General features: G+C 44.4%; 3 protein-coding genes across 17 annotated transcripts in view; all 3 read right to left on the reverse strand.

Annotated features, from left to right (window-relative positions):
• Positions 1-758: 758 nt before the first annotated feature.
• Positions 759-7,536, reverse strand: sqlea (squalene epoxidase a). The gene is made up of 11 exons (XM_037454525.2): positions 7,060-7,536; positions 6,494-6,752; positions 5,742-5,919; positions 5,206-5,302; positions 4,984-5,097; positions 4,439-4,610; positions 3,963-4,058; positions 2,851-2,993; positions 2,579-2,675; positions 2,371-2,458; positions 759-2,147 (listed from the first exon to the last, which is right to left on the reverse strand). Exons 1-11 carry the CDS (start codon positions 7,336-7,338, stop codon positions 1,955-1,957), a joined length of 1,716 nt encoding a protein of 571 aa, XP_037310422.2. The 5' UTR covers positions 7,339-7,536; the 3' UTR covers positions 759-1,954.
• A 750-nt stretch (positions 7,537-8,286) lies between these two features.
• Positions 8,287-14,874, reverse strand: LOC119197829 (protein LYRIC-like). The gene is made up of 13 exons (XM_037454456.2): positions 14,245-14,874; positions 13,894-14,013; positions 13,181-13,262; positions 12,847-13,023; positions 12,415-12,465; positions 12,118-12,246; positions 11,485-11,562; positions 11,313-11,381; positions 11,083-11,228; positions 10,605-10,721; positions 10,232-10,354; positions 10,000-10,126; positions 8,287-9,604 (listed from the first exon to the last, which is right to left on the reverse strand). Exons 1-13 carry the CDS (start codon positions 14,575-14,577, stop codon positions 9,540-9,542), a joined length of 1,617 nt encoding a protein of 538 aa, XP_037310353.2. The 5' UTR covers positions 14,578-14,874; the 3' UTR covers positions 8,287-9,539.
• Positions 14,875-15,583: 709 nt separating this feature from the next.
• Positions 15,584-27,893, reverse strand: part of ubr5 (ubiquitin protein ligase E3 component n-recognin 5) — a 29,391-nt gene continuing 17,081 nt past the window's right edge. For 5 of the 15 annotated variants that reach the window (XM_037453061.2, XM_037453059.2, XM_037453063.2 and 2 more), the window contains 29 exons: positions 27,226-27,352; positions 26,989-27,118; positions 26,700-26,860; positions 26,332-26,571; positions 26,022-26,148; positions 25,708-25,819; positions 25,460-25,591; positions 25,099-25,131; positions 24,263-24,520; positions 23,870-24,138; positions 23,224-23,435; positions 22,871-23,104; positions 22,530-22,603; positions 22,249-22,421; positions 21,641-21,790; positions 21,077-21,294; positions 20,821-20,941; positions 20,186-20,558; positions 19,920-20,007; positions 19,706-19,850; positions 19,394-19,524; positions 19,207-19,267; positions 18,843-19,024; positions 18,629-18,713; positions 18,381-18,536; positions 17,679-17,792; positions 17,373-17,517; positions 17,145-17,230; positions 15,584-16,334 (listed from right to left, as the gene is read on the reverse strand). In XM_037453061.2, the coding sequence (XP_037308958.2) occupies positions 16,122-16,334; positions 17,145-17,230; positions 17,373-17,517; positions 17,679-17,792; positions 18,381-18,536; positions 18,629-18,713; positions 18,843-19,024; positions 19,207-19,267; positions 19,394-19,524; positions 19,706-19,850; positions 19,920-20,007; positions 20,186-20,558; positions 20,821-20,941; positions 21,077-21,294; positions 21,641-21,790; positions 22,249-22,421; positions 22,530-22,603; positions 22,871-23,104; positions 23,224-23,435; positions 23,870-24,138; positions 24,263-24,520; positions 25,099-25,131; positions 25,460-25,591; positions 25,708-25,819; positions 26,022-26,148; positions 26,332-26,571; positions 26,700-26,860; positions 26,989-27,118; positions 27,226-27,352 (4,550 nt within the window). In that variant the 3' untranslated portion in view covers positions 15,584-16,121. Of the gene's footprint in view, positions 16,335-17,144; positions 17,231-17,372; positions 17,518-17,678; positions 17,793-18,380; positions 18,537-18,628; positions 18,714-18,842; positions 19,025-19,206; positions 19,268-19,393; positions 19,525-19,705; positions 20,008-20,185; positions 20,559-20,820; positions 20,942-21,076; positions 21,295-21,640; positions 21,791-22,248; positions 22,422-22,529; positions 22,604-22,870; positions 23,105-23,223; positions 23,436-23,869; positions 24,139-24,262; positions 24,521-25,098; positions 25,132-25,459; positions 25,592-25,707; positions 25,820-26,021; positions 26,149-26,331; positions 26,572-26,699; positions 26,861-26,988; positions 27,119-27,225; positions 27,353-27,893 lie in introns of all 15 variants that reach the window. The other 10 variants (XM_037453070.2, XM_037453060.2, XM_037453067.2 and 7 more) reach the window with 9 other exon arrangements.

Below are 27,893 nucleotides of genomic sequence, written 5' to 3' on the forward strand. Positions count from 1 at the left end.
GACTTGGCAGGAGCGGGATTTGAACCCACTGGCGGTGCGCACAGAGGCTTCTGGGCTCTAGCTTGCACCCCTACACTACCAGTCTAACTAACCTACATGGTAAGGACAGTAGCTCCTCAGCTCTTGTGCTGCACTACCTCACCATGCACACATTTTTGTTTCTCGTATTTAACCTTGAGACTTCTACTCAAACCTCAAAACTCTTTCAAAGCAGAAGTGATGTCTGCATGAAGGGGCATGAAGCCACAACCTCAGACAGCAGGTTGGAGCCTACAGCCTTGTCCCCTTGTGCTATTCAAGCACATGCCTCATTGTGTCCGTTTCTCATATTAGACCTTGGGATTGTTTACTAAACCTCAAAACTGTTTCAAAGTTTACAGTTTGAAGCCCTGACTGCAACCAAACCCTCCTTCTGAGAGAGCAGGTTTGAACTGAGGATCCTCCACACTTCAGCCTTCCTGCTATCTCCCTGCACTGTTCCACCACACACCTGTTGATGCTTTTGAATCCAACCTCAATTCTCATAGATTCTCAGGCTGGAATCCACAACACAACACACTTGTCTGCTGGAATTGGTTGAACAAAAATAAAAATCCATGTGAAAAAAATTACTTCTCACTGTTCTCAGGTCAAATATTTATGCAATTAAAATGCGATTAATTTCGATTAATTAATTACAAAGCCTCCAATTAATTAGATTAATATTTTTAATTGAGTCCCGGCCCTAATTAAAATAAAACTCAAAAGTAATACAAATGGAAAATCAATACATTTATTTGTTGTTGAATCATTAAGCTCATTACATGTTAGAATTATTTAACAGGCCAGCTCTCTTCATATTAACACATGGACAAAACAGTGTTTATACAGGAATCCAATAAATCAAAGGATATCCTCATGAATTGCAGCTGAAACCATGGGGAATATATTTAATTTAATGTTTCATTTTTCCCAGCAAGAACCTTTAGGTCACATAAGGCCTAGTGATAAAATATCTATCAGACTGATGCATTCAGTGTTACAGATGGAAGGGAAAGGCCTCCTCAGCATCAGTGTTTCTCCTGATCGTTAATGGGAACCAATTCCTAATATTAAAAGCTGCTGCAAACGCATTTTACCAAGTGAAATCTGAAAACCCATCTCCTCAATTTCTGTGCTAAGGCTCATCAGGGGAACGTATTTCAAATCCCAAAAAAATGACATGTAATGTAATGTAAAACTGAGCCGCCATTCAAACACAAGTCCTCCATCTGTGAGTGAGCGCCATCTAAGGGTCGCTTTTGTTAGTGTTTGTCCTGCACGTTACTTAGTTCACATTACTAATAAAACCTGTTATCAGAATTGTATTTAACGGCCATCAAGCAATCGCAGGCACAGGTAAGCAGACCAGGACGTCCTCACATTACATGTAAGGACGTCCTGGTCTGAGTCTGCTCAGGACAAACGTCCCCCCAGGCCAGCTGCTTCAGGTCTTCCATGAGTTACTGAATCCAGCAGGACCAGAAACCAAAAAATGTCCACTATGTGTGAAAAGAGCAATTATCTTGGAGGCAAGAAGCAATCATTTTTTCAACGACACAGGGCTGAAAATATCCTGGATATTTGTATGATACCCAGCATAGGAGAATAATTAAGACAGTGTTTTAGAACATCCCGTCATCAGTACTTTAGATTTTAAAAATCTGAGGATTGCAAAACCACAATGGAAATACGATCCCACATGGCAGTTCTGTTGGGCAGGACTAATTCCACAGGATTAAATGTTCATGAAGGGACCACAACAAGGCATGACAAGGGCACTTTGGGGAATATCCTCAACAGTTTAAGTCCGGCAACAGGCCTTTTTCAGCAGGAAGGAACCAAACAAACGGCAACATTTGTTTTACTTCCAATTACGACGTGACTGTGAAGAGCATACAGAGTTTGGTCCTTCTCTGTCCAGGAGTGGACCTCTTCAGTACACCAGGTACTTGAGCTCCGAGTAGATGAGTGGAAACATGACTGTGCAGGCTCGGTACAGGATGGCGCCACTCTTGAATAAAGCTCGTGGTTTAGTCCACCAAGACTCGGCCTTGAAGTTGACGTAGATCGCGTACATGGCCACGGCAAAAAAGTGTCCAATGAGGGTCATGGGTTTGGGGGTCAACCTGGTAAAGAAGTTTTTTTTTATTTAAAGAAATTGTTTTGACATTTTGGTGAAATAAAAGCTGTCTGTACCATGAATATTTACAACGTATCCTTTTTTCTCCACATGTTGTATGTATGGTGTAAATCTTCTCATCTAACTAGGTAAGCAAAGCAAATATCTTGTTTCCCAAGATGTCGAACATCATTCAATCATGCCTTGTTAAAACATTATTTATTGCTTACACTGAGAGGAGTCCGATAGGCCCGGCAATGCACTCTCCACCGAGCTTGAAGTACTGGAAGCAGGCCTTTCTCAGCTCATGAAGAGAATCTGGTTCACAGGAAACAGGCACATGATGAGAAACAGATGTTTCCTTTCATACAAAATAATGCTCATTTCTATCATTTCAAGTGACGTGGCTTTCAAAGATGACGAGGCAGTCAGACTCACTGTCAGTGGCTGCAAACAGCTCGTACAGGGCTTGGGCCAACACGTTCACCACGAAAGAATGTGATGACTTGCGTTCCCAGTGGAATTTTTTCTTTGCCTATTGAGAAGAAGAAGAGAAGAATGAGTGTAATATTGCAGCTGTAGCCGAGGGAATAACCAGACAAGGTAACTGGGATGTAGCGGAAGCTTCAAATATTTGGTTTAATACGTTTTAATGGGAATGTTTTTAAGGTTAGTGGGAAACTGATTTGTTGGCATGTCGCTGTGCTCACCTGCAGCATCAGCCTGTCGTCATGCAGGTCTGTGATATTTTCGAGCAGACTCCTCCAGATGCGAACGTCATTGAGAGCAACGCTCATCCCGCCTCCCGTCAGAGGATGCCTCATGTTGTAAGCGTCACCCAGGAGAAGCACACCTGCAAACAGACACACTGCGGTTTGTCTCTCATACAAAATACATCACCATTTGTTGTCAGTTTTCTCCCCCGCTGAGCACTTGTAGTAAAAAAAATCTTCCAATTAGTGCCAACCTCGGTGAGCGAGATGAAGTCTGTAGGAGGACTTTTACATGTGTTACATCTACATTCACAATACGATGTGTTTCCTTTTCTTGCTGAGAGTAAAACCAGAAGATCAGTACCACACCCATGTACGTATGCTTGATTTGAAGCCACTGTCTGCACCTAGTTAGCTTTGCACAAAGGGAGAAACGGCTGGCTCTGTGCTGCAGTCACCAAATCGGCCTCTAAATCTCAATTAACACGTTATTCCTTTTACACTTGTAAAAATTGTTAAACAATAGTGTAATAAGATAATGGGGCGTAACACAGGGGAACTGGGGAAGTGCTGGTAGATGGCGTTTGTTGCCTTTAGACAGAGCCAGAATAGATGATTTGATGTGCTGCGGTATGCTAAGCTAACCGGCTGCTTCGTAGCATTGCTTTGCTTAACAGAGCACAAAGAGTAGAAACACGTTAGTTATAGCCAAGAGTCGCTTATGGATTGAAAACTGTCCAAAGGTATTCAACATATGTTTCCATTGTCTATGCAAAACTAAGCAAATGGCTGCTTACAAGCATAGCATATTTACATGTCACAGATATGGGGATTTGGATCTTCCCTTAGGAAAATGTAATATAATAGTTCAGCAAAAAGATCATTTTCTTTGTAGAAAAATGTTTGAGTCCATCCCTAAAACATAGTACTGATTCCTTAAAAGAAAACCAGGAAATCATCCATTTACATGTTTTTAAAACGCAGACTAATTGCAAAATAGTCGATGAAGGCGCTTTCATTGGTCTACACATCCTTCGAGCTGACACGCATCGCGTTGCTCACAAGCTCACATCCGCTCAATAGCTTCCCCTCTGACCACACTTCAGTACCTGGCTTGTTGACGGGGGATGGAGGGAGGAAGCTGGCTGGCATGGACCTGAGCCGATCATTCTGGAGGGCCCCCATGAAAGGCTCCTTTAAATGCTCTGAGGGAGAGAATGGAAGAGACAGCGCATGCTGTTGATCACCCACATGGCTCCATGGTGGCGTCTGAGTTTACATTTATAAATGCATCAGTGGAACCGTTTCCGCTGAACCTCGGCAAAGGTCACCACAGCTGATGCTCTGAAACATCCGCTTCGATATTTCCGCTGAATAGCAGAGCAGAGAATGTGAAATCCTTTAACCGTAGCTCCCTTGGCCGCACACAAGCACACGCTGCAGTCTGTTTATAGTCCTACCTGCCTAACACTGGCATTACTGCAAGCTTTTGGAGTGCAGGTCAAAGGTCATTGTTTGTTCCAAATGATTCCATAAGAATACAACCTCAGAGACATTTTTAAGATGTTTCCACCGTGTCTTTTACCTGGTAGCTGAGGGTATATGTTCTCGGCCATGTACTCTGAGAGGTTGCGAGGCATCTCCCCCCTGATGTCCACCAGCACTCTGGTGTCTGAGGAGGAGATCTGGTAGATGAGCACCGGGCTCGGGTTGGCCAGCACCAGCTCAGCGTGGTTGGCTTTAAACTGGGGACAGTCCTGTGGGAGAGAAAAGCTCTTTAGTCTTCAGAGGCAGCGTCTCAGATGATTCAAAGTGAGTTTGTTGTGTTTACACACAGGGGTCTCGAACTCATTTCATGTTCGGGCGGAGTTTGAGTCCGCTGCAGCAGGGAGTACCACTACCACCAATATAGATAATTGAGGGTTGCGACTCAGGATAGATGTCATTATTGTCTAAAACTAATTGACGTTTAATTTTGTATATAAATTATCTCAATATGGTGAGAATGTAATAATAAAAACAGGATTGATTCCCATTTGAGAAGCTGGGACCCGACAATGTAGAACAATTGTAAAGACTTCCCAGTACTTACATGCAGTGTATGATATGACGGCACTGAGTGGTATTTACCTTCATGAGGCATCCAACAAAGTGAGAGGAGGTGCGAGCTTTTCCAGAGACCAGACTCTTTCTGAATTTAGAGAAACAGCCGTCAGCCACAACAGTCAGCGCAGCATGGATCTCCTACAGGACACAGGTTCCCAGTCATCAAACAACCGTCTGCAATAACTGGTATGGGTGGGTGGGGAGGGCACAAGGTTCTAGATGCGCAGCAGAGCTTCCTCTTCTCACCTTGACGTCTCCTGTTTCTTTATCCTTGTACTGCACCCCGGTTACACAGCCGTCTTCTTCCTGCAGACTGGTCACGTTGCCTTCTACGACTGTGACACTAGGGGGCGCAGTGAGGCAGTTAGAGACTGCCTCCCCATTCCAGGGAAGCACGGACAACACAACAGGAGGAAGCTGCCATAACAGGATCAATTTAAAATATGGTCGGAATACATCATTCCGATGGGAGAACTAGAGCTGTTTCAGTAAACCATCACTACTGATGGTGAAGTGTGTAAATAGTCTTCTGCATAAACTAAATCTAAAATATATCACAAGTCACGTCAAACCCGAATGCTCTTTTTAAAGAAACTAGTCATGCAGTTTGGCTGACAGGGCAGAATAAATGTGAACGGCTTTTAATTACAGTCCTACTCTCCATCCGTCAGTGCTGTCAAATAAATAGCCTTCCAATTAGCCAGTTGGTCAGCTGGCATATGGACTGTGTGTGTGTGTGTGTACGTGTGTGTGTGTGTGTGTGTGTGAGACACCCCACTCACTTTGGCTGCGCCATGGCGGTTCTCCTGAGGCCCATGATGAATCGCCCGTGATGGAAAGCGCGTCCACACTTGGTGTGGTCCTCCCCCTGCGGGTAGGGGATCTCCACCTCTGTGCTGCTCTCCATGTCGTGGATCACGTAGCCGCTCACCACATGGGCATCCAGACCCTCCACTGAACCTGAGGGCCAGCGCACAACGTGGCAGGTTAGTATCACAAGGCGCACAAATATTCACTCACTCTGCTCTGTGGATCAGCGCATGCAGATAGAAGATGGAACACGCACGTTATGTCTGAAGCCGTGTCATCAATGTGTCAACAGCTCCATCAAATAGTCTCATCTAAGATGTTTAACTTTATTAAAGACACATTTTCACAAATTTACATTTTTAAATGTTATTGAACACCAACTTTTAATATTATATATTGTTTTCATAATTTTACCAACAGAATGCATCTGCACGAGGGACAATTTGAAAAGATAATAATGCATCATTATTACAGGCCAATAATTTACTTAATAACCACAATATAATGTTGCATCGAAGTTTTTTTCATCATTGCACAACAGTGCCTTATGAGCCTGTGATGTTTGAAAAAATGATTAAATAGCAATGTGACTGGTTTTGTGCAAGAACTTATTTCATCTAAAACTATCAAGCATCAAGTGTGTGCATATACTAGAAAGATATATTACACATGTATGAAATATTGATACACACACACACACACACACAGTGCTTCCATCACTGACCTTCCAGTCCCAGCTCTTTGAGAGCCCTGAAGCCTCCAGGTTGCAGCAGCTCCCCCACGATCCTGTCGGGCTCTTTGAGGTCCCTCTCCACCAGCGTCACCCTCCTCCCGTCCCGGGCGAGGACGGCCGCCAAGGCAGAGCCCAGGACCCCTGCCCCGACTATCACCACGTCTGGCTCCGGGGACACTGAGGGGCCCCCAGCTGAGGCCCCCGGGGAGGTGGAGGATTCTGTAGCCACTCTTCTCCTTGATCTGTGGCTCTGGAAACAACGGATGGGAGAGTCTTGTTACAAACAGGGTGAAGTTCAAACGGAAGTGAAAGGCAAACATTAGTCATTACTTCATCCAATTACCAGTACGTCAGTACAACTTTATAGCACCTTAGAAATGAGAGAAATGAGAAATTAGACTTGAGGATTTTTTTTTTCTTTCTCCAGAAATTAAGATCGCAAATTTAATATGACTTCAGAGAAATGAAACAAAGTTTTAGCCCTCTTTCTAAATCTGCCTTTGTATTAAACATTATTAGGATAATTATTAGGATAACCGCCAGACGCGTTTTCCTACCTTTTTACAGCTGTTCTCCGTTTTCTCGCTCCTTTCAGTTGGGGTTTGTGGGATCAAATGTTTGACAACAGGTAAAAAAGACAAGAGGCTCAGGGGCAAGTGTAACACCTGAGAGAATTTGAGCTTCTGCATGTGAGAACACCTGACATACGACAGCAGCAGGCCGACTGTCACAAGTAAGGCTGCGGCCATTACCACCTCTTTGTGAGCGTAACTCAAGAGTGCGTTGGATTTCTTGTAAAGGTACGTGAAGCTTGCTATCCCTAGGAAGGTCCACATCTTTTCGGATTGAAAAAAAAATCAACTAGATAAATAACCGCACTGAGAAAGCGTTTTTCTTGTTATGCTGACAGAAACTACTCAATTAATAATCAACAATCATGTTGTTTCTCGGGTCCTCCAAAAACCAAGCTAGCAAAGCCAAAACAAAAGGTGACGCTTGTAACTCATGATAACTCGCTCACAGACGGTCGGAGGGACGCTGGGGAATAATTTATTATAATGAGAAAGGCGCACTCCGTCTGATTCGGTTGTTTTCCGTCCCGCCTCCTCCACAGTTCAACCCTCGAATCAGAAATGACGTGCCGGTGAGCAGAGCTCACGCTATCCGCCCATTGGACCGCCGCGACCGCTCCGGCCCGCCCCTACGGCCGCTGATTGGACAGCCTGCCGGCAGGACGGTAGTATGATGTGATGTCAGTGGAAAGGTGCGCGATCCATTTATTTAACTCACAGAATGAGACGGGAACCCGCTGCAAAGATCGTCTATGCAGACAAGATAAAAGAGAAGAACAACAATTACAACTGTTAAGAGAAGTGGATACATTAGAAATATAACGATAATAGAATTAGTTATGGAAATGGACTGATGAAATAATGATTAAGATAAAAATAAACAATAACGTTTTTTTATGCCTTGTTAGTTCGGATTGTAACAACAGATACAATGACCTTTTCATCGCTTTTTCCTCCAGATTATATGTTTTATACTTTTCGAAATACCTACACTGCTATACATTTTTCGAAATTCTAGACCACTCTAACATAACATTTCTGTGATTAATTACAGCAGACTTTTTCAGGACTTCTGATGTGCCGTAGTAGTTCTTTATCATTTTTGTTTCATATACCTTTTCTATGACTGCAGTTTTTTGACATACTGATTTCTCTTTGACATATCATATTATGTATGACCTTTTGCAGAGGAAGGATTTATGGAACGGAAAATCACAAATGATTTTTTTATTGGGATGCAGCAGGGTTGACCTTGAATAAGCACATTCATCCAGCAGAAAAAGACATTCGTTTTTTTGTTGTTCTGCATCATTTACGTGCATGCGTTTTACAACTGGAGGACCAACAATTTATTGTGTCATCACAATGATGTGGGCCAAAAAAAGTTTTAATGAACACACAGATTGTCAAACGCCACATTTTTGTAGCTCTGAATTCAGGTTTCTTAACAGTTAAGAGGTCGGAGGTCGTTTTGACCACAGCACCATCATTATCTTTGAATTAGCAACATGGCTGAATAGTGTATTTGAAAAAAGATTTGCCTCGAGGCCCAGAAGCTGTCCGTCCCGATGACGGCGTTAATTGTGGCTTATTTATAGTCCTTATTAAGTCAACATTCCACAATAGTGAGTTACCATAATATTAAGTCTGGATAAAGAAAAACTGGCCTTTATTTAGTATTTTTACATATGGCTTTAGTTTTTATTTTATTACAAACAGGTTTTACAAAAAGTTCCAAAGACTTCTGAATAACCCACAGGAGAGTCACAAAGAGGCTGATGACACAGTACATCGAGGGTCGGAGGCTCCCACACGGCTCTGGTCGCAAAGCTCTCACAGACGGTAAAAACAGCAGCACATCGGACCAGGAACAAACCAGGTGGACGGTCAGTTGAAATGTTGCACTTACAGAGAAAGCGGGGCAGACAGGAGTCCCTTTCCTCCGTCTCTAATGTCCAAAATGTGCACGAGGCGTCTGTGTCGAGTAACCATTTGATCGCTCAGCTCTCCTCAACCAACACTTGAGCGCAAAATAAAATCAGAAGCAAAAGGCCAACTGGACACCGTGGCCCGGCGACCTGAAGCATGTTGACCGTTCATTCACTACACAGGAAGCTCCAGTTGTTAGCCACCACAACATCAAGACTTCTAAACAGATCAGTATTCTAATACATGTCTAATTAGTACAATAGAGCTCTTTCAGTTATTTGATTCATTGGAATAAGAAGATATAATCAAGAGTATCAAATGCATACTTAAAAATCAATAACACAGCGTTACATTAGATTGCACCGCATCTAGGTTCAATTTAACAATCCCCAAAATGTTGTTTCATTTTCCGGACCGTTTTTCAAGGTTGAAGTCCCTCATGAAGACTGTAGTTCAAAGTTCTGGTAACAAAAGGTGTTGCATAAACAGGATATGAAGTCTTTTGCATACACAGGTGTGCAGAGCGGGACTCCGTCTCATGTCTCTCTCCTCGCCTTCTTCTTCTTCGCTGGTTTGGGCGCTTGGCTCTCCTCAGGATTTTCTGTGGAAACAGAACGGTGAGATTAGTCTGACAGCTCTTAATGTGCAAGTTGCATACTTTTCACATCCTAAAAGCTTTCTGCTACTGAAGCGGCTGTTCCAAGTAACAAGGATCAATCGTCCATTTGGTGACTTTTGCCTATAAATCAAATTCGGCCAATTTAATAAGATATATTGATATAAAAGGACGATACAGGGACAACAAGGACAGGAAATGTGCATAATATCCAGATTGTTGCATTTCAGAAAGTTCAATGAATCTGCTTCAGTTGCAATCAGAAACCATTTATCACCAAGTGGGGTAAAGTTACAGTTTGAATCTAACAAGCTGGTTGGGAACCTCGCTCATGGCCAATACGTTATTACAGAGATGAGAGCTCGGTAATGTCTGCTTACTTTGTTGTGTTGGAGCAGAAAGGTTGTTCTGCTTGGCAGTTGGCTCTCCTTCAGTTGGCTTCGGTGGCACTTGTGTGACGGGGGGCTTCTGGGATGTGTTGACTTTCACTGGTTGCCCCACTCGCGCCTACAACAAAAGGAAATACATTTTTTAAAATTTTTAGCTCACCTCAAAGATGAATGAGACTTATTGTTAGCGAATGAGAAGTCAGAAACAACGGTCACCACGGACCTCGGCGGCGGGTGCTTTGACAGGCTGGACGGCGGCGGCGGTCTCCTGAGCTGGCGGCGGCGGCGGCTGCTGCTGCTTCTTCACTGAGGCGGCGGGCGCCGTCTCCTTCTCCGGCTCCTCACCCTTCACAGGACACGAGCAAAGTTCACACTAAGCTGTTCAGTGGATTCTAAATGAACCTTTCAGCATGTCATACGCAGAAAGGAAACAGATCCCAGAGAAGTCCTTGTGTACCAATTAGTACTTTCTACATTAGTAGGCAAATATTAGGCGATTATAAAAAGGTTGGCTCCTGCTGTAATGTTTAAGACCAAAGGACTTCCACATCAAGTGTGGGATTTTAAATCCAACTACATCAGCCTTCTGCTGTTACCTGGCCAGCAGTTTCTCCCTCTTCAGCAGCCTTCTTCTTCTTCTTCTTTTTCTTCTTAGTTTTAGCCGCTCCGTCGGCAGCAGTCTCCGCCTTGTCCTTTTCATCTTCATCATCGTCCTAAAAAGAACACCCGGGTTACATTCTGAAAATAACGTGCAAGCATTGAACTTGAGCTCCGTGAAGGACTCACTGACTCCTTACTTTGCATGTGGTCGTCAAATGGCCCCCTGTTCATTTTCATCATAGCAATTTGTTGTGTAATTTGAACTATTCATGATATCACAGTAGTATCTGCTTTACATGTAGCACTCTCTTCTATGGCAGTATGTCGCTACCAGGAGCAGATTTGCAACAGAACTAGGACCTTTGGAAACTGCACCCAGAGACGAGACATCAATTACCAGGGTTTTTTCCCCGCTTTCTCTTCCAGGAAACTAGCATAGTGCTTGGCTTTGACCTCTGCCGTCGGCATACTTACAGCCGCTCTGATCAACACATCACCCTTGACGGGCTCAGGGGCCGGCTGCTCCGCAGCGGGAGGGGGCTCAGCAGCAGGCTCTTCATAGTTACCCCAGGCTTCAGAGGGGGCGTTCCAGTCAGAGCTCGGGTCCACTGACCCACCATCTGTGAAACACAAAAACCATCATCAACGCACAGGAACAAGTGTGAAGGAGCGCGACACCCAGGTCAAACAGAGCTCAGCCTTACTGGGTCCAGACCACTCGTCGTCCACTCGGGGCTGGCTGAGCCAGGGCAGGTTGCTCACGGCCTGAGGCTCTACGGACACACAACACAGAACTTTGGGAAACAGTGCCACCTGGGGGTGATGGCCAGGTCCAACCACCACATGCCACATCACCGCTTTCTGTTGTATACTTACCAGTGGTACCGACGCCCAGTCCAGATAAAGACACCGGACTGGTGGTGGCCATCCCCTTTTCAATCACAGTCCACGACTCTGAAGCAAACAATCCAGATACAATCATGTCAATATTGAACACAATTAGTAAGTTGATGAGACATGTTTACTTTGGAATATTTCTATTTAAAATGTATAGCTTAATCTTAAAACAAAGTGTAAGAAACTCATGTCAACACTACCACAGTTCCAACAATAATATTCATGAATAAAATACAGGATCAGACAAAGTAGTCTAAACAGGTCTTTGAATTGTAGATGAAGATCAGGGAAAATTATGAAAAGCTCAGACCCGACAACTAAATGAGCCTCGAGGTAGGATTGTGTCAGCTGTTGCCTGTCAGGCCCAGATAAACTTTGAATGTATTGGCGTTATCTGCAAATACCATTTCCATCTATTAAGGTTGATATTAGGATCAAAAGCCATTCAGCCTATCAGCGCATTGCTGTCTGACTGCTTCAAGGAATGCCATAAAACATTTACACCCACACATGTACAACTTATTTGCCATTTAACGTCCGACCAAAAAGAACACAGGCCCCTTCTCAGGAGCGATTCGAGTGTGCATTTGTTCAGTGGGGAAACATTTTTACCATCGATATCCGGTCTCCACGGCAACACGGGCTCTGAAGTGGTGGTCCAGGGGCCGGCCTTTGGAGCCGGAGCCTTTAGAGCCTTTTCAGTCACAGTAGCAGCTACCGCTACCACCTGCCTGCTGTTAACTAACACAAAGAGAGAAACGTTATACTCTACCAGAATAAACAAAGATCAAGTTGGCAACACATCTAATGTACAAATTCCAGGGGAGCAAGCAAACGTTTGGTGTATTAAAGATTTTGTATAAAGTGTCTTTGTGAACTGATAGCCAGCCATTTTCTGCTGATAACTACCTTGAGGTGCAACAACCTCGATCTTCTCTGACTTCACTTTTGCGGATTCTCCTGAAAGGAAAGGATTAAACGAGGTCAATATACGTTGAATACACTCTCCATAAGGGCCTATTACTGAAGGGAGCGCACACACAACTCAGCACAAAACACCTGGGGGGCACTCACTTTGGGAATCAATTAAATTCATGTATTTATATTCTGTCGTGTCAAGAGACAACAGGCAAACGCAACAACAGCTTACACATAACAGTCAAAAACATCTCTCCAGGTGCCATTTGGCTGTTTGCCTAAGACGGCAGGGAGGTATTGTGATTTGTGCCCAAACATACTACTAATGCCAACTCTTCCAATTTTAAACTTGTCAAAAGAAGCAAAGGACAGCCTAAATGAAAATACGCATCGGTTTAAGGAGATACGTCTTTTAAAAGCCACCTTTTTTCTTCTTCTGGGTGGCAGGTGTCAGGGCCGCGGAGGCCTTGGGCTGCTCTGGGGGAGCGCTCGCACGCGCTTCCCCTCCTCCTCCAGGACTGGCTGAGCCATCACTGGATCCCTTATCCTTCTTGCGTTGCTCACGCTTCTCCTTGTTGCTGACCTTGGTCTCCCATGTGCCTGAACGGTACCATTAAGAGCAGCGTGGAATTAGTTTCAAAATACTGCCGGTTACATTATAGGATTAGTGAGGAAATACGGTATGGATTAAGCCAGGACAAAGGACGCCTGTTACACACAAATTATTTTTTGCTTATTTATGGACCTAATATTTCACCTTCTTCTGGTTCTTTGCCAACGGCGGTGCCAGGCTTCGTCTCCCTAACAGACTGTTTGGCCTTCTTCTTGGACTTCTTTAACTAGAAGACATGAAAAAGTAAGAGTTAAATAAAAGAAAAACATGTGGGATAGTGCGACTGGGTTTAAAGAAGCAGTGGAGATACTTCACAGCACTCTGCATGCTTTGGACTGACCACTCACGGGCGGTCATTTAAATCAGCATGCTCAAGACACGTCTATTTATAAGTGAAACTACATCCCCTGTCCAAGACCCTCTAAATATGTTGCTTGTCCGTTTTTTCCAAACACTGTTCCCATTTTTTAGTCCATGCACAATTTTATCTCCTGAGGCCGGCGCCTTTAGAACCAAAGTCTGTGTGGCTTAGTGGCATCCAAAGGGTGGCATTAGGAGATACAGCCGGCACCTTGTGCCCTTCAAAGACAGCAGCCACCCTTCAGGATTGTGCTGCATCTGCAAGTTAAAAACGGTAACCCAACACCGACAGCTGCTCTGGTTACATCGTGCAGGGACAGTGAGGTGAAAAGGTGGCTTTTTCGCCAGTGCATTGGAGTGGCCCCGAAAAATAGTAATCGGCAACGAAGCGCAACAATTAATACAAACCCAACACAGGCACATCCATCAGACTGCACACAAATCAAGATGTTCAGCTCACATCAGCGGGTTGTGCTGAGAGTCGTCTCAAGTCTTACCTCTGAAAGCTTTTCGGCCTTGCCTTCTGCTGCGGGCGGCTGGTGATGTGGCACCGTCTCCTCCGCCGCTATGGCTTCCTCCTGTGGCTCAGCAGCAGCTCTCCCATTTGGCTGAGCTTTCTGAAATGAACATGTAAAGGAACACATGTAGACCATGTCCAGCTATACCCCCCAAATGGGTCAATATGCACCAACGTTCAATGCTGACGTAGCCATCTTAGACAATAGCTTGAAGCCAGCTAGTGTTAAGGCCACGACATGATTCAACTGTCACTTTGGTGTTAGCTTGACAGCTAGCAACGCTAACAAGGTAGGAAAGGGGAGTAGGTTGGTTTCATTCAAGCCACGTACCTTTTCTGTAGTCTTCTTCTTCTTTTTCTTCGGCTCTTCGGATTTGACAGGTTTACCGATATCCCGCTTTTCCTCAATGCCGTCGTCCACTGCGTTTTCAGCGGGTCGTTTCTTGAAGAGAGACCGGCAGGTTGAGGCCCACAGAGCGACCATCAGCACCAGACCGGTACATGCCGCTAAGAGGATCACCCATGGTGGAATGAGCTCGGGCTTCAGTCCCAAATCCACGCCGAGCTCGGAGCGCAGCAGCCCCAAGCCTTTGGACAACAGTTCATTCAGACGATTTGTAAGCAGCTTGAACTGCTCAGAGGCCGCTTCCTGCCACTGCTCCATTGGTATTATTTCTTTAAACAAACCGATTAGTCACGCTTTGATTGGCTCTATTAGCTGCGCTAGCCTGCGGTGCTAGCTAAAAATAACGGAACGACTTCAACATGATGGATGACAATGCATCATGAATCCCGTCATCTGCCAGCAGCGTGGGCCTGAGCGGATCTAGCTGAATCTGCTAAAGGCTGCTGTACAAAACTAAGTTAGCCAACTAGCCAGTAAGCTAACTGATGTCGTAAGATAATACGTCTCCGTTAGCTGACCACCACCATGTGACCGCGAGCAAGACGGATTCACCTCATATGGCTCGGGTTTGACTGGCCGAGAAGGGTTGCATTCAATGTCGCTTGTAAAGTGCAGTTTCGAGGTTGTAAATCGTATCAGCGCATATTACTGTCCAAAAAAAGGATTATAACAAATGTTGGTGTTTTATCACTATTCTGAAGACAACATATTCCTTACATATCTTTATCATATCTATTAGACAGAATGAAGATACCTATTTAGATTTTGAAATTTGAGTAGCATATTGACAATGAGCCATATCCTTATGAACATTTCAGGTATATTAACTTAACTGAAATTTACCAGGTTAATAAACTGAGCACACAAATTTCTATTTTCCTACAATCTTCTGAAGGCATCACCAACGGGGCAGGGCAGCCCCAGTGAAATGGGCGTGGCTATTTCCACCATGCTGATTGGCTCCGCATGGTGGACCCAAGCCATACAATTATTGTTCTGAAAACTTTAGATTTTTTTTCTAATGTTAAGATTTTACTTTTCCACACACACGATGGTAAAAGGATGCTGTGCAACTTTCAAGTTGCATTCGTTTTAGATTTGCATAAGATGAGGAGGTAGGTCCATGCGCCTAGTTGCTTTCTGAAAAAGGCATTTACCACTTTTAGATCACTAGAGCAAGCAGCTTCGTCTCACATTGGTAAAATAATAAATCCCTAACAATCTTAACCTAAAACAGTGGTAAATCAAATTCAGGCAGGACAACTTATTTGCATCCAAGTTTATTTTGAAATTCCCTACTCCCCCTGTACAAGAAAAAAAGAAAAAAGAAAAAGGACTTTCCACAAGGCAGCAGTGAACTGTCAGTGATAGTACTTTTCTAGGGAAGGAAAAAACATAATCACAGTGTGTCTTCTTTTAAATACTTCTACTGCTGTCATCTTTGGCTGGGTCTCGGCAGACAGCTTTCTGTCAAACCACATTCCTGGGAAGCAAAAGTTTAAGCCAATAAAGCAGGGTGTGGGCTTTATGTTTTACAGTGCCAATGCAGGAATGTTCTGGACTGTATACCTCTTCATTAACACAAAATAAAAATTAAAAAAAAAATTGAAATAAAAATAACAAGCCGTTTGTGTTCACAACACAAACAAATATTACTGCCTGGGGAGATTTTGACAGTATGTCGAATTTCATAAAATTGTATAGACAAAAAATAAATCTACAAAAATGGAGCTAGGTAAATATTACACAACAGTAAACATGTTTTAATTGTATTCCTTTTTTTAAACTCTTATGTTGAACCTCTACACAAAACCAAAGTTTTTGGTCTTAATGGCTAGCAGGAGTTTCTGTTTGAGTATCTGTTTTGAAGAATATAGTGGCACGTAGAGACGTGAGATGCAGGTGTTGGCTGTGGGGAGGTGCTGGTCGTCTGGAGGCCGGATGGTGATGGAGGGCATTGGCTGGAAGCCCTCCTCGCTGGCTGGCAGGGACGGGCTGGAGGTCCAGAAGTATACCTGAGTACGTGAACAAGTGAAATGAGCCATTTTAAATCAATTGTATTTGATGTCTGTGCACTGGAATCGGTACAAAAAAACAAAAAAAGGGTAACAAGATACAGTAAATACATGATTGAACAGTGTTGCTATTGGTGGTTATTGCTGCTCTTCATACAGATCACTTAACGTCTGACAATGCAACTACAAATTACAAACTCTTCTTCACTAGATGCAACTATGACACTAATGTTGTCCTTCAATAGAAACAGAAAAGGATCATTTATACAAAGCGGTGCTGTGTAAGAGCCAACGCTCCGACAGATCTTCCTGGTATCTTTTACTTGCACTTACATTTAAATAAGGTGGCACCACATAAAAAGCAGCATGTAAAAAGCCATTTATCCATGTGCTGCCTGGTTGAGCAGAATGTGGGCAGGTTAGAGCAGCCCCATTAATGAACAGTTGGCTCAAGTGTTTTATTCAAGGTCTCGCATATTTTTTCAGTTTGTGCTTTATATACAGTGAAAATAATCTTAAAACAGCGTACCAACATCATACCAGCAGCATGAGGTGTTGCAGATGTGAAAACGCTGTAGTTATTTTCATATATAGATATTGATAACTAAATTGTTGACTTATTTAACCCCAGTCAACGCTGTGTGTGAGGCATCCATCACACGCGGCTCACGCTGGCTTTGTGGCATTATTGCGATAATCAAGTAATGTACCAACAGAGCAATTATTCCCTATGTCAAGCACATAACTACTGAGAGCCACAGGGAGTCCCTCTGTTTAGGAGAACAATGATCACGACGAGAAACGACTTACCAAATCTTGCCTCTCAGTCATGCTCATCTTTTCCACTATGGACCAAAACCAGCGTTTAAACTGCAGTAGTTTGTCTGCATTTTCCCCTGTTGGATGAAGTGCAAGGCTTACTTTGCTTAAGGGAAAGTTTACAACCGTAAAACGTTCATCTCGGCATGAATGCAGGAAACGGAGATGGGACAGGAATACCAATGAAGCAGAGCATGCGGTTCGGACATAGCAGCTTACCAGATTCATCATTGAAGGAGGTGAAGCTAATGAGCATCTGGACATTGACTTCTCCACAGCCGTTTACCAGCAGCCGGAAGTCCTCTGCAGTCAGGTCCTCCAGGGCGTTTTTGGGAAGTACATCCAGCAAACCCTTCCTCATTGCCTTAAGACATGCATAACTGGTGTAAATACACTTTTGAGACCAACAAAAAATGTGTTTTTCCAATAAACTAACATTTTAAGAAAATGTTTGGCAGCATAAAAAAATAAAAACAACCTCTCAGGTATCCTGGAATTGTCAAAAGTTCAAAGTGTTGTACTCACATGAAGAGGCTGCTCGGCCACAACCAGCATTCTGTGCTCGGCATACTTCCTCACGTACTCGTACACGTTCAGAGGGGTCACTGGCATGTTGACCCCACCGGACAGAAGCTCCACCTGAACCAGGGAGAATAAAGCATCAATTAACACTTTGTGGAACAACATATTCAACTTTCCAGATTCAAATCTGGACATCAACATCCTGTGATGCAAAACATGTGGATAAATAAAAACCCCAAAAGATTACAGACAAGCACATTTTGTACGAGTTTGTCTTGTATAAAGACATGGGAACCACAGGATGTGTATACGTTTTGGGGCCTTATAGGTTTGAGTATCCAAAAACATCACACAAGAAAGCAGAATTCTGAAGACAGAAATAAGGGCTGCATCTAAAAATTAAGCCTAGTTACAAATTTCCATAAACTCGTTACCCGTACAAGGTAAGTGCACTAGATCCCAATTAAAAACATTTACTTATACATTGCCTCTAGTTTCTAGCCACTCCCTTCTTGTCTTGGTTTAATGGATTTCTACTTTAACCATATACAGCAGGGGAACTGCTGTATATGGTTAAATTATATATAAATCAAATTATTTTCTTTTTTCTTCTTTGCAGCCTGTTACCAGGTTGGGGACCCTTGATATACAGCTCAAGAATTACTCAAATGTCATCTTAGTATTACACTGGCCGTGTGGTGCTACCTGTCCAGCTCCTTCCTCTTTGCAGAGGTCAATGGCAAAGGCGAGGTCCATAGCAGCAAACACTGCATCTGCTTCGCCGGCCTGAGAATGGCGGATCAGCTGCCGCAGGCTCTCATACATGACCGGGTCAAAGAATGCAAAGTCATGCCAGTTCACCTGCAGGGACAAAGTACATCTAGCAACTCTATTCTGAAAAGCACAAACATGAAGCAGCAGTTCTAACAACATACCATCAATGTATCCCTTACCTTCCTCCCAAGCAGCACTTTGATGACATGTCTGTTCAATGTGATTGGACAGAGTTCATTTTGAAGCAGACATAAGCCCAATATTCTGTAAAGAAAACGCCACATTTAGCTTTTGCATCCTTCATTGTTGAAAGATGAGTCTGCTCACGTTTGACCAAAGGAGACAGATTGTAAATCCCTCTAAGTTTGCCCACTAAAGGGGACGATTCATTACCTGCCAATGTTACGGAAGCAGTTCAACCGGGCTTCCGTGTTCTTCCCGGGCCGAGGGGAGTAAAAACCTCTTTTGCCAGGCTGGTAGAAGAGAGGGGCGTTGTCGTCCCCATCGTCTGGGTCATCCAGCTCCATGTCAACCACACTGCGCGTTGAACCATGACGCTTACGGTTTTCCTGCTGCTATACCCACACAACACAAAGGAGGCGGGTTAGAGTGCATCCATTGCACAGAGGCATTTATGTCACATTATGTCAATAAGAGGAGTAGTAGTAGTAGGTGTGCTAAAGCACACTTGATGATATCCCAAAAAAGGTAAAGATTCAGCTCAAGAACACAATGAAAAAGGAGACTCTTAATTTACTTGTGCTTTCTCTGGAGCCTCCAAAAGACCCAAGTCCAATATGCTGTCGGCTCCATTTTCCCTGGGAGGTGACAAAAGTTTAAAAGGTTACTTAATGTTATTCTTCTTATGATATAATTTACTGCCAGAGCACTTAAGTTAAATGCAGTCTAAGGTATGTGTGTGACCACTGTGAGCAGATGGGTACCTTCCATGTGCAATGAGAAGCTCCATGGCCTCCTCCACCCTGGCTCGGAGAGAGTCCTCACTAGCGAGCAGCAGCAGCAGCTGGGCGGGGGACAGCTCCAGCAACATGCCAGTGATTTTACTGGCAAACGCCTGAGGAAAAAAAAATAAGAATGTATCTGGTGTCAAAGTTGCAATTGTTCCCGTGATGCACATTAGTTTTGTAGTACAAGTATGTTTACGTTTGAAAATCAAGGTGTTATGAGGACGCCCTGAGTCAACAAATGTCGACCTGTTCTTGAACTAATAGAAATGTATGCAGATGGTTAATTACTGGTTGCATGGCGTGAACGCGTGGGTAGAGCCTTTCACCCAGGGCCTGTCTGTGTGCAGGCAGGGGGTCAGGCTCATCACTGGGGTTTCCCTCAGACGAGGGCCTGAAAGGCCGAGTGTCTATGGACAGCTGCCTCCTCGAGTCTCTGTGCAACACAAACATAGGTCTCAGTCTAGAACAACAAAAACATTTTTGGTAAAAAAGGGGAGAATACCTGTCTCTGTCTCGACGAGATCCCGCTCGAAGCCCCCCGCTTCTCCGCTCCCTTTCCCGGTCTCTGTTTCTTAAGCGCTGCATCAGATCTACAGACAAAGGCACAACAAACACTCATTGAATATAATAGTTCAGTTGCGTGTAGAAAAGAAAAGAAAAATGTTTGCAGACAGTTTTCATCATGATCATCAAGCATCATAAAAGTACCATTGAATGCCACAATAAATGTGTTCTATAATACAGTATAGTTTCTATGTATGGTCATACTTGAATTGTAATCGTGATGACACGTACTGCTGGCCTGCATGCCCTTGCTGACACTCTGAACACAGTCCAGATTGGGCAGCTTGTCGTTAGAGAGGAGGGCCAAGGCGATGGCCGTGTAGAAGCTGCGGGCCACACCGCTGCCTTCCCCCGGCTCATCTTTGAAGGTGACCTTCACTCTGTGCACAGCCATGGGTGTGGTTGCGCAGCGCCTGCCAAAGTGGGTGTTGAGCTGACGCATGGTCTGCTGTATCAGCTGGTCCCGATCGCGGTCCACCTCCAGGGCCAGGTCACGGGACTGCAGGTTCCTCAGCTTCTCCATCTCCCGACGGAACTTGGATTCCTTTACCTCAAAGCCACCTAGTTCTGTGAGGATCTGGGATAAACAATAGCGAACGGCCAAATTATGATCCTGCACTCAGATATCGAAGACACCAGAAAGTATGGAGAAATAGTGTTGCACGGTAAACTGGCGCTATAAAAGTACCCTCCCATAAAAAAAACTTGAATGACAGTGCTATGATAAAGAAATAAGTGAGCCAATGTAGAATAATCTAAAATACAAATTAGGTTGGGTGCAGTTTGATATTCCAGTTTGCAAACCTACATGTAAGAAAATATATTTTTTTTAAATGTACCGATCCGGGTTCGGCTCCGACGTCCTCCATGAACACGCGACCAAACAGCTCCAGTGACAGACGCCAGCGGCCGAGCAGCATGTCATGTGATATCATCATCCCCATGAAACTACAGTGAGGTCTGGACAGGAAAAGGAGCACACATCAGGATGCTAGATTTGTATTTTTATAGGGTTTAAAACAGATTCACAAACTAACCATTACAAACATTAAGTTGCCACTTTTGCTAAACCAACATCAGATTAATATTGGGTACCTGAATGTTGAGAGGGGGGGTCCATCACTTTCAGTGAGGCCAATCTCAGCAAGTAGGCTGCTTTTCAGCTGGGCAGCGAGGTCATGGGGTGAAGGGCCCGGTTTTGAAGCCTCGAGCGCCTGCTCGGCCAGTGAATCGTTCCCAGTGCTCCGCTGGCCGGTTTCCATACTCATAACATTCTTCAGGTTGGCTGAGTAAGACATCTTTGTGGGCAGGATCTGTTGGGGGTCAGAGGAGTTCTTCAGCGACGTGAATACATGTCTTTGATGTTGACAGTGCGATGAAAGAATGGAAATGTGATAATGGGACAGACCACAAGCTGTGCTCCAATATCCACACTCAAATTGAGTGTGAGCAAAAATAAATAACCAAAACGCCAATTATTTCTTGGCGTTCATCATTTCAAATGCAACCGGTGGCGCTGGTCTGCCATCCTGTATAGTATTTTACAAATTATAACTTCAAATTCCATTTACTGCCATGACAAAGTTCATGGTGTTTTCTATGCGTGGATATTAGAACACAGGTGCCAGCATGTTTGTCCAGTGAAGAGGAGTGGTATACCTGAGAGGGGGAGGGTAGAGAGGAGCCCATGTTTACCTCCAGGCAGTTCCTGTCCATGCTTGAGTCAGCCAGGCCTTTGGTAGCCATGTAGGAGGACGAGTACAAGCCCTGAGAGGGCCGACCGAACAGATCCTCCTTCCTGGCATTAGGCTGTTAAAGAGGAAGCACAATCAACTCAAAGCCAAAGACCGCATTGGGAAATTAAACCTGGCTGCACAACAGAACAGATTTCTTGCAGTCACCGTTTCCTCTGAATCTTGCATAATTTAATTTCAAATAAAAAAAGATGAATCAACAAATGTGGTCTCCTCCCTCTCTGCGGCTATCATTGATAAAGAAGCTTCATCCAATCTATATCAGGCATCTTCTTGACATGTAATTTCAAAACTGACAGAACATTCCTGATTGGGGGATGTGACCTGCATGCTCATATTTTTTACAGATATCCTTCTCTCTTGCAGCTGTTGCCAGGGTGATTGAGACATACCCATTGGCCAGCCCTGCCACTGGCTGGCATGATGTTGCATGCTGATAAATGCGAGGGGGTTGGTGGACTGTGCATTTTTTAACCTTTCCAGCTTCACTCTAGACACTGAGCAGCAACTGACCTGTAGGAGATGAGGCTGGTCTGCCAGTGGGATGGCCTCAGCCAGGGGAACATCGAAAGGGTTGGGTGGGATGCAGCCCAGGAAGGTCATGGAGTCAGAGCGACGGAAGAAGGGGTGGTTCTGACCCGTCTCAGCTGGGACTGGATCCTCATCCTTGTCCTGGAGAGTTGAACCTGAGGTGAAGCACAAACAAACCATCTGTCAGCACACAAATTATGGTTCGAAGCATGTTTATATTTATGACTCATTGACTGATGTTGCATGTTAGCTATAGGGCTTACTCTGATTGGTGTCATCGTCGTTCTCATGTTCAGAATCCTCATTGTCCAAACCCAGCTCCAAAATCTCTCGATTCCTAAAAACAGGTAAAGTGGATTATTTAATACTGCTGTCGTTACAGAGGGGTTGATTTAGTAAGCCATAGTAAATAGTTGGTGACCGGATGACAACAGTTCTTGACGTTAGCCTTGTATTATCTACATAGAAAACAATTTACTGTCTTGTATTTATACAATTGTTTAGTAATGCAAATATAAACCCAGCTGAGTTTCTCTTTTTGTGTCGTAACCAAACAGTTGGTATGGTAAAGAAAAAGGCATTTTTAAGGATTTTTGTCATCTACCTCTTCCTGTCCATCTGGGGGGTGTCTAGCGTGGTCTGCTGGTTCATGGCTTTAATCCAGTAGATAAGAGCCTGGAAAACGTAGGCCACGTGTTTCAGGGAGCACACGTCCAGCACGGGCAGCACATCGGAGTGCTCATCGTTGTGGGAACGCATGAGGGACAACGCGTAGTTCAGGAAGTCGCCCCGCGCCGACATCATGCCCTGACGAGCCGTCAGCAAGGTAGCCGCTCTCCTGAAAGAACATAAAATAGGTGAGAACACTATGTCGAATTATCTCCTTAATGTATTTATTGTCCCATTTGATAACCGTTTGGTGCTTGTTGAGTTTGCAGAAAGATTTTTTTTTTTTACCTTCGTCCCTCAAGGGTGCGCAGGCTGGCCTCCTCCCGGGCTGTTATACGCTCCCTGCGAGCAGAGTGCTGAGATGCGTGGAGCGGGTGACTCGGGTGACCCGGGTCTCCAGCCGATGACAGAGCAGAGCCGTATCGCAACTGAGCCTCGGTGGAGTCCATGATCGACACCATCCAGTTCCAGGTTGGAATCAGCTTCTCTTCGACATAGTTCTGTTTCCAACCAAAATAGAAACATTACACTCTGAATCAACTAATTACGCTTATAGAATTAAAAACATGACAATTTTCAGATTGTCATTGTTGTCCACAGGCCAATATAATGATACAATGCAGATTGATTACATTTTCAACATGGACAACTATATTTTGATGAAGGTGAATTTTTGAATGCTCTTACTATTTTCCTTAATTATGATAACTTCATGATTAGCTTTTTTTTAGGTCGTAATCTGTCTTTTCTGAACAGTTGGATTGGGTTTTTCAACCGCGCACCCCAAAATACATGTACCCCCAAATACTCAATGTCAGCATCAATGATTCTGGAGCTTAGTTTTTCAGAAAAATATCTGAAAATATTACTGTCATTATTAAATAAAAAGATGTATAACTTATTTAATCCACACAATGACTTAATTCTTTCTTACTTGCAGGTTCACAGCATCCTGGTAGGTGAGCTTCACAGCAGCAGGGTATTGTGTGTAGACCTGTTGGTTGTACTTGGGAATTAGACTCATGAGGTCCGAGATCTGCCTTATGACGATGCTGTAGGCCCGGGCCAGGCTGCTGGCAGATGTCAGATAGCTGCTCGAGTTGCTGGCCTCAAGGGCTGCCGCCGCAGCCGCCGCACTGGAACTGATGGCACTAGAGCGACGCAGGTTAGTTGGGTCGATGTAGATGAGGCCTGTAGAGCTCGCTGTTAAAAAAAATAAAATAAAAAAAGACCATTACAGTATGATCAAGGTGCATTTTCTTTCCTTGACAGTCATGTGGAACCGTACAATACACAACACACAATAAAATCCCAAAGATCCACTGACCAGCAGGTGTTGACGTGCTGGAGGGAGCGCTCCCTGTGGCCCTCTGGCTGGGGGTGTTTCTAACAGCCCACTGCATGGAGCGGGGAGCCTGGGCCGCACTGTTGGCATGAGAGGCGGTAGTTGTCCTTTCCAGCGGCTCATCCAACAGGAACGTCTCCTGGTCGACGTCGTCGCTCTGACTGCTGCTGCTGTCCGAGTCGCTGGAGTCATTGGACTGGGAGTCATCTTCTGAAAAGAAGGCCGGAACACTGCTGGCGCCTTCAGGGAGGAAAGTAGGAGGAGAATTTGGGATGAAGAAAAAAAAAAAAAAAAAGACCATTTTAATGGCTTTTGCTTTTCTCCATCTTTTGTCCGTCACATCAGATTTATCCAGGCAGGAGTGCGGGTTAGTGAATCACACCACTACAAAGCCAAACGACACTGATGTGATGGCAACAGCACTGAAGTCAAGACAACAGCTGCGTGCCCCTTGCGCAAACTAACATCATTTATCACATATTCATTTTTCAAATAGATTGGAAATGGCATAAGTGAGGAAGAATGTCTCAAATGTACTAATATTCTGAACATTATTAGCAAGAAAGACATTTTAGATGACCGAGAAGAAAAACACCACACCATTTTGGAAAAGCTGTTGTGAAAAGTTGATTAGTGAGTTATTTGGGTGAAAAGGACAACACCTGTGATGGGTTTTGGTTAAAAATGACAGACGATAACAGTGGAATGTGAGAAAAGGGACAAAGTGAAGGAACTCTCAGCAGGAAACTGTATGCACTTCATAAATTCACTCTTGCCCTGACATCTGTGTATGCATTGAAATAAAGAGGAGCTCCTACCAAAAATAGGAAATGCCAAGGACACCCTACTGCCTGCGAATGAAATACATGGGGTATTCAGCCAGGGACCATTTTGTCTGCCGTATCATTAGCTCTCCAAACATTAATCCCAGTAATTTCCAAAATGCTGACTGTACCAATGATTTTCTGAGGACTGCAGTACGCAATTCAAGGAAAATATACCACAGTGCAGCAAGACAGAAATGTAATTTCTATTTAGTAAGCAGTTGGAGCCACAAAGATTTGGAAAGAATAGATTTTAAGGAGGCCAAAAAAAGGGAACATTGCAGTTGTGAAGGGGGATTTTAAAGAAAATCTAAAATGAAATCTAAACAAAGATTAGTAACTGCTGTTGACAAACCTGCTTCTGAGCCAGCTGTGGCTGCCGTGACGACACTCCTGCGGCCGCTGGCATTATCTTGATTGCTGTGGTTGCTTTCGCTGTCGCTCTCCGTTTCAGCCGCTGCCAGAAGATCCAGCTCCATGTCGCTTCCTAAAAGCAGAGGGGATGACATACAGATATCTCACTCGCTGTCGGCTGCTTCAATATGGTGAAACATGAACACTGTCATTAAATCCCTTGGTTTTAAAACGTAGGTTGCGTCTCACCATCTTCGTCGTGCTCGTCATGCTGGCCTTCTGCTTCTGCATTTTCCTCTCCCTGTTCCTCTTGGTCATCATGATGGTCTTCCTCACCGGCTACTCCTTCTACAACTTCAACCTGAAAGAAACAAAACATATCGTAAGAAAACGCTTTGCGATAAGACAGAGCTTTTCCCATTATCACCCAATATGATACAGTGATTAGAATGAAAATTAGTATATTCATCTAAAACTAGGTGGCATCATACTTGCTTAGAAACTAGTGACCAATGTACATAGGGTTGACCTGCAGGCCATAACGATTATATAATGAGGCTCACCACCTCTTCCACATCTGCTGACACAATGTCATCCTGCTCTTCGTCTCTTCCTCTGGTAGGCTGAGACTGGCTGCTGCGCCGAGGCTGGGGGTTCCTGATGATATAAGAGGCAGCGGTCTGACTGGAGCTGGGGGACGAAGCACAAAACCAGAAGTCATTACAGTTGGAGAATAAGAAATCAGGCATCCTATGCGGACCTGCAGTGATTCAAAAGGGTTCTCATATTCACGCCCATAAGCACATTACAATCTTTCATAACAAAATAATGGAAATAAAGAAAGGAAAAATGAGGGGACTGAAACCAACCGACCTGCTGGACTGGTCAGGAGAAGGCCTTGGAGGCAGCGGTTCCACAGAGAAGAGCTCCTCGCTGCCCTGAACGGCGTCTATGCTGGTGCTGGCCAAAGTGAACGGAGCAGTCGGCCTCGCGATACCCATTCGCACAGGCACAATCAGCGACTCTGCTACATTACACAGCTCCTCCACAGCGTAGGGATGTAGTGCTTGGAAAACACGCCGACATTTTCCAATAGGCTGAGGGATGAAGTTGCTTGGAGAAGAAGAAAAAAAAAAACTTAAGTTTAATGAATGTCATTATGTAGCCATTTTCAGTTGATTTTTAAAGAATTCCTACACGTCAAAACTGTGCTTGAAAAACTTTATAATTTTGGTTCTTACTTTTTCTTCTTGGATGACGCCATCTCCACGCTGAGGATGACAAACACCCGGGCGACAGAGCGCAGGAACCTCCTGGTCACAGTGACTGCCTCTTCTCTCCGGCCAGGAGTGTACTTGTTCTGCAGCTCCTTTACTAGTGTACCTAGCAAGGTGTCTATAAACTAATACAAAAGAAAAGCAGCATGCTCAGGATAAAGATACCAACAGAGGCTTGTTTAACATTGTGTCAAATAAGTGTGTGCCAGAAATGGGATTGTTCTCCCCTTGTCTTCAAACTAGCTCGACTTACAGTGATGTCAGGAGCACACTTGACAATGAGGCAGTGGGTGAAACAGTCCAGGCGAATGGTGCCACTCTGCTGGTTCAGGTAGACCTGCTCTTCAGGCAGGAGGTGGGCAATTCTGCTGCTGGCACTAAGTCTAGGACGTAACAAAAGAAAAAAACATGACATTCAGTTCTTTGAGGCGCACAAATAGAACTCATTCAGATTCTACTGCTGTTGGTGGCGTTTCCCGGTGATACTTACGGGTCTTTATTCTCCTGGGAGCCAAACATGATCATAGACTTCAGTGCATTCCAGTCCTGCAGGACCCTCTCCAGAGCCAGCTGAGCAAAGCGAGGAGGTTCTAGATCGTGGTCTGGCATGTCAGAGTCTGAAAGAGGAAAGAAAGGTGTCATACAGCAGATGCCTCGGAGGAACTCTTTTAAAAAAAAAATTAGTACTAAATGTGTAAGGGGGAAATCGTCTCACGCAAGTGTTGAGAAGTCTGCCTGATTATTATAAAGCCTCGTACACACCAAGCAGACGCCGAAAAACTAGTGGCAACGTGAGCAGACTGCAGAAACGGCTCATGTCGGCAGCGTCTGGGTCCAAAGTTGCCCCGTGACACCAAGCCAATTCTCAACACCCGACGGCAAAGTAGCACGTCCGTTCTGCGCCTGCAGGTTTTTTTCTTCTAGTGCACTGGTTCGCTAACTGAGCAGCCAATCAGAATGATCAGAAGGCCCGACTGACCAACAAGCCCCGGCGTCGATTCAACATGTCGAATCGGCCGTTACAAAGCAGACGAGGACCAACTTCAGCAGACGGTGCGGAACACACTGAGATTTAGTCTGCCGACGCACGAAAACTGCCCGACCGTCTGCTTGGTGTGTTCCAGGCTTAAGTTGGGAAACAAATGAGGGATCCAGAAC

Source organism: Pungitius pungitius, chromosome 11 (genome assembly GCF_949316345.1).
Source record: "Pungitius pungitius chromosome 11, fPunPun2.1, whole genome shotgun sequence".
NCBI lineage: Eukaryota > Metazoa > Chordata > Actinopteri > Perciformes > Gasterosteidae > Pungitius > Pungitius pungitius.

Excerpts from the sequence above, each read along its gene's own strand:
- sqlea (XM_037454525.2), bottom strand. The coding sequence starts at position 7,338 with ATGTGGACCTTCCTAGGGATAGCAAGCTTCACGTACCTTTACAAGAAA. Across the intron at positions 6,753-7,059 it reads CGGAGAACAGCTGTAAAAAG|AGCCACAGATCAAGGAGAAG; the intron begins GTAGGAAAACGC and ends CGTTGTTTCCAG. Across the intron at positions 5,303-5,741 it reads ACCGCCATGGCGCAGCCAAA|TGTCACAGTCGTAGAAGGCA; the intron begins GTGAGTGGGGTG and ends TGCGCCCCCTAG.
- LOC119197829 (XM_037454456.2), bottom strand. The coding sequence starts at position 14,577 with ATGGAGCAGTGGCAGGAAGCGGCCTCTGAGCAGTTCAAGCTGCTTACA. Across the intron at positions 13,024-13,180 it reads TGGCAAAGAACCAGAAGAAG|GCACATGGGAGACCAAGGTC; the intron begins GTGAAATATTAG and ends GGTACCGTTCAG. Across the intron at positions 12,466-12,846 it reads CACCCAGAAGAAGAAAAAAG|GAGAATCCGCAAAAGTGAAG; the intron begins GTGGCTTTTAAA and ends CTTTCCTTTCAG.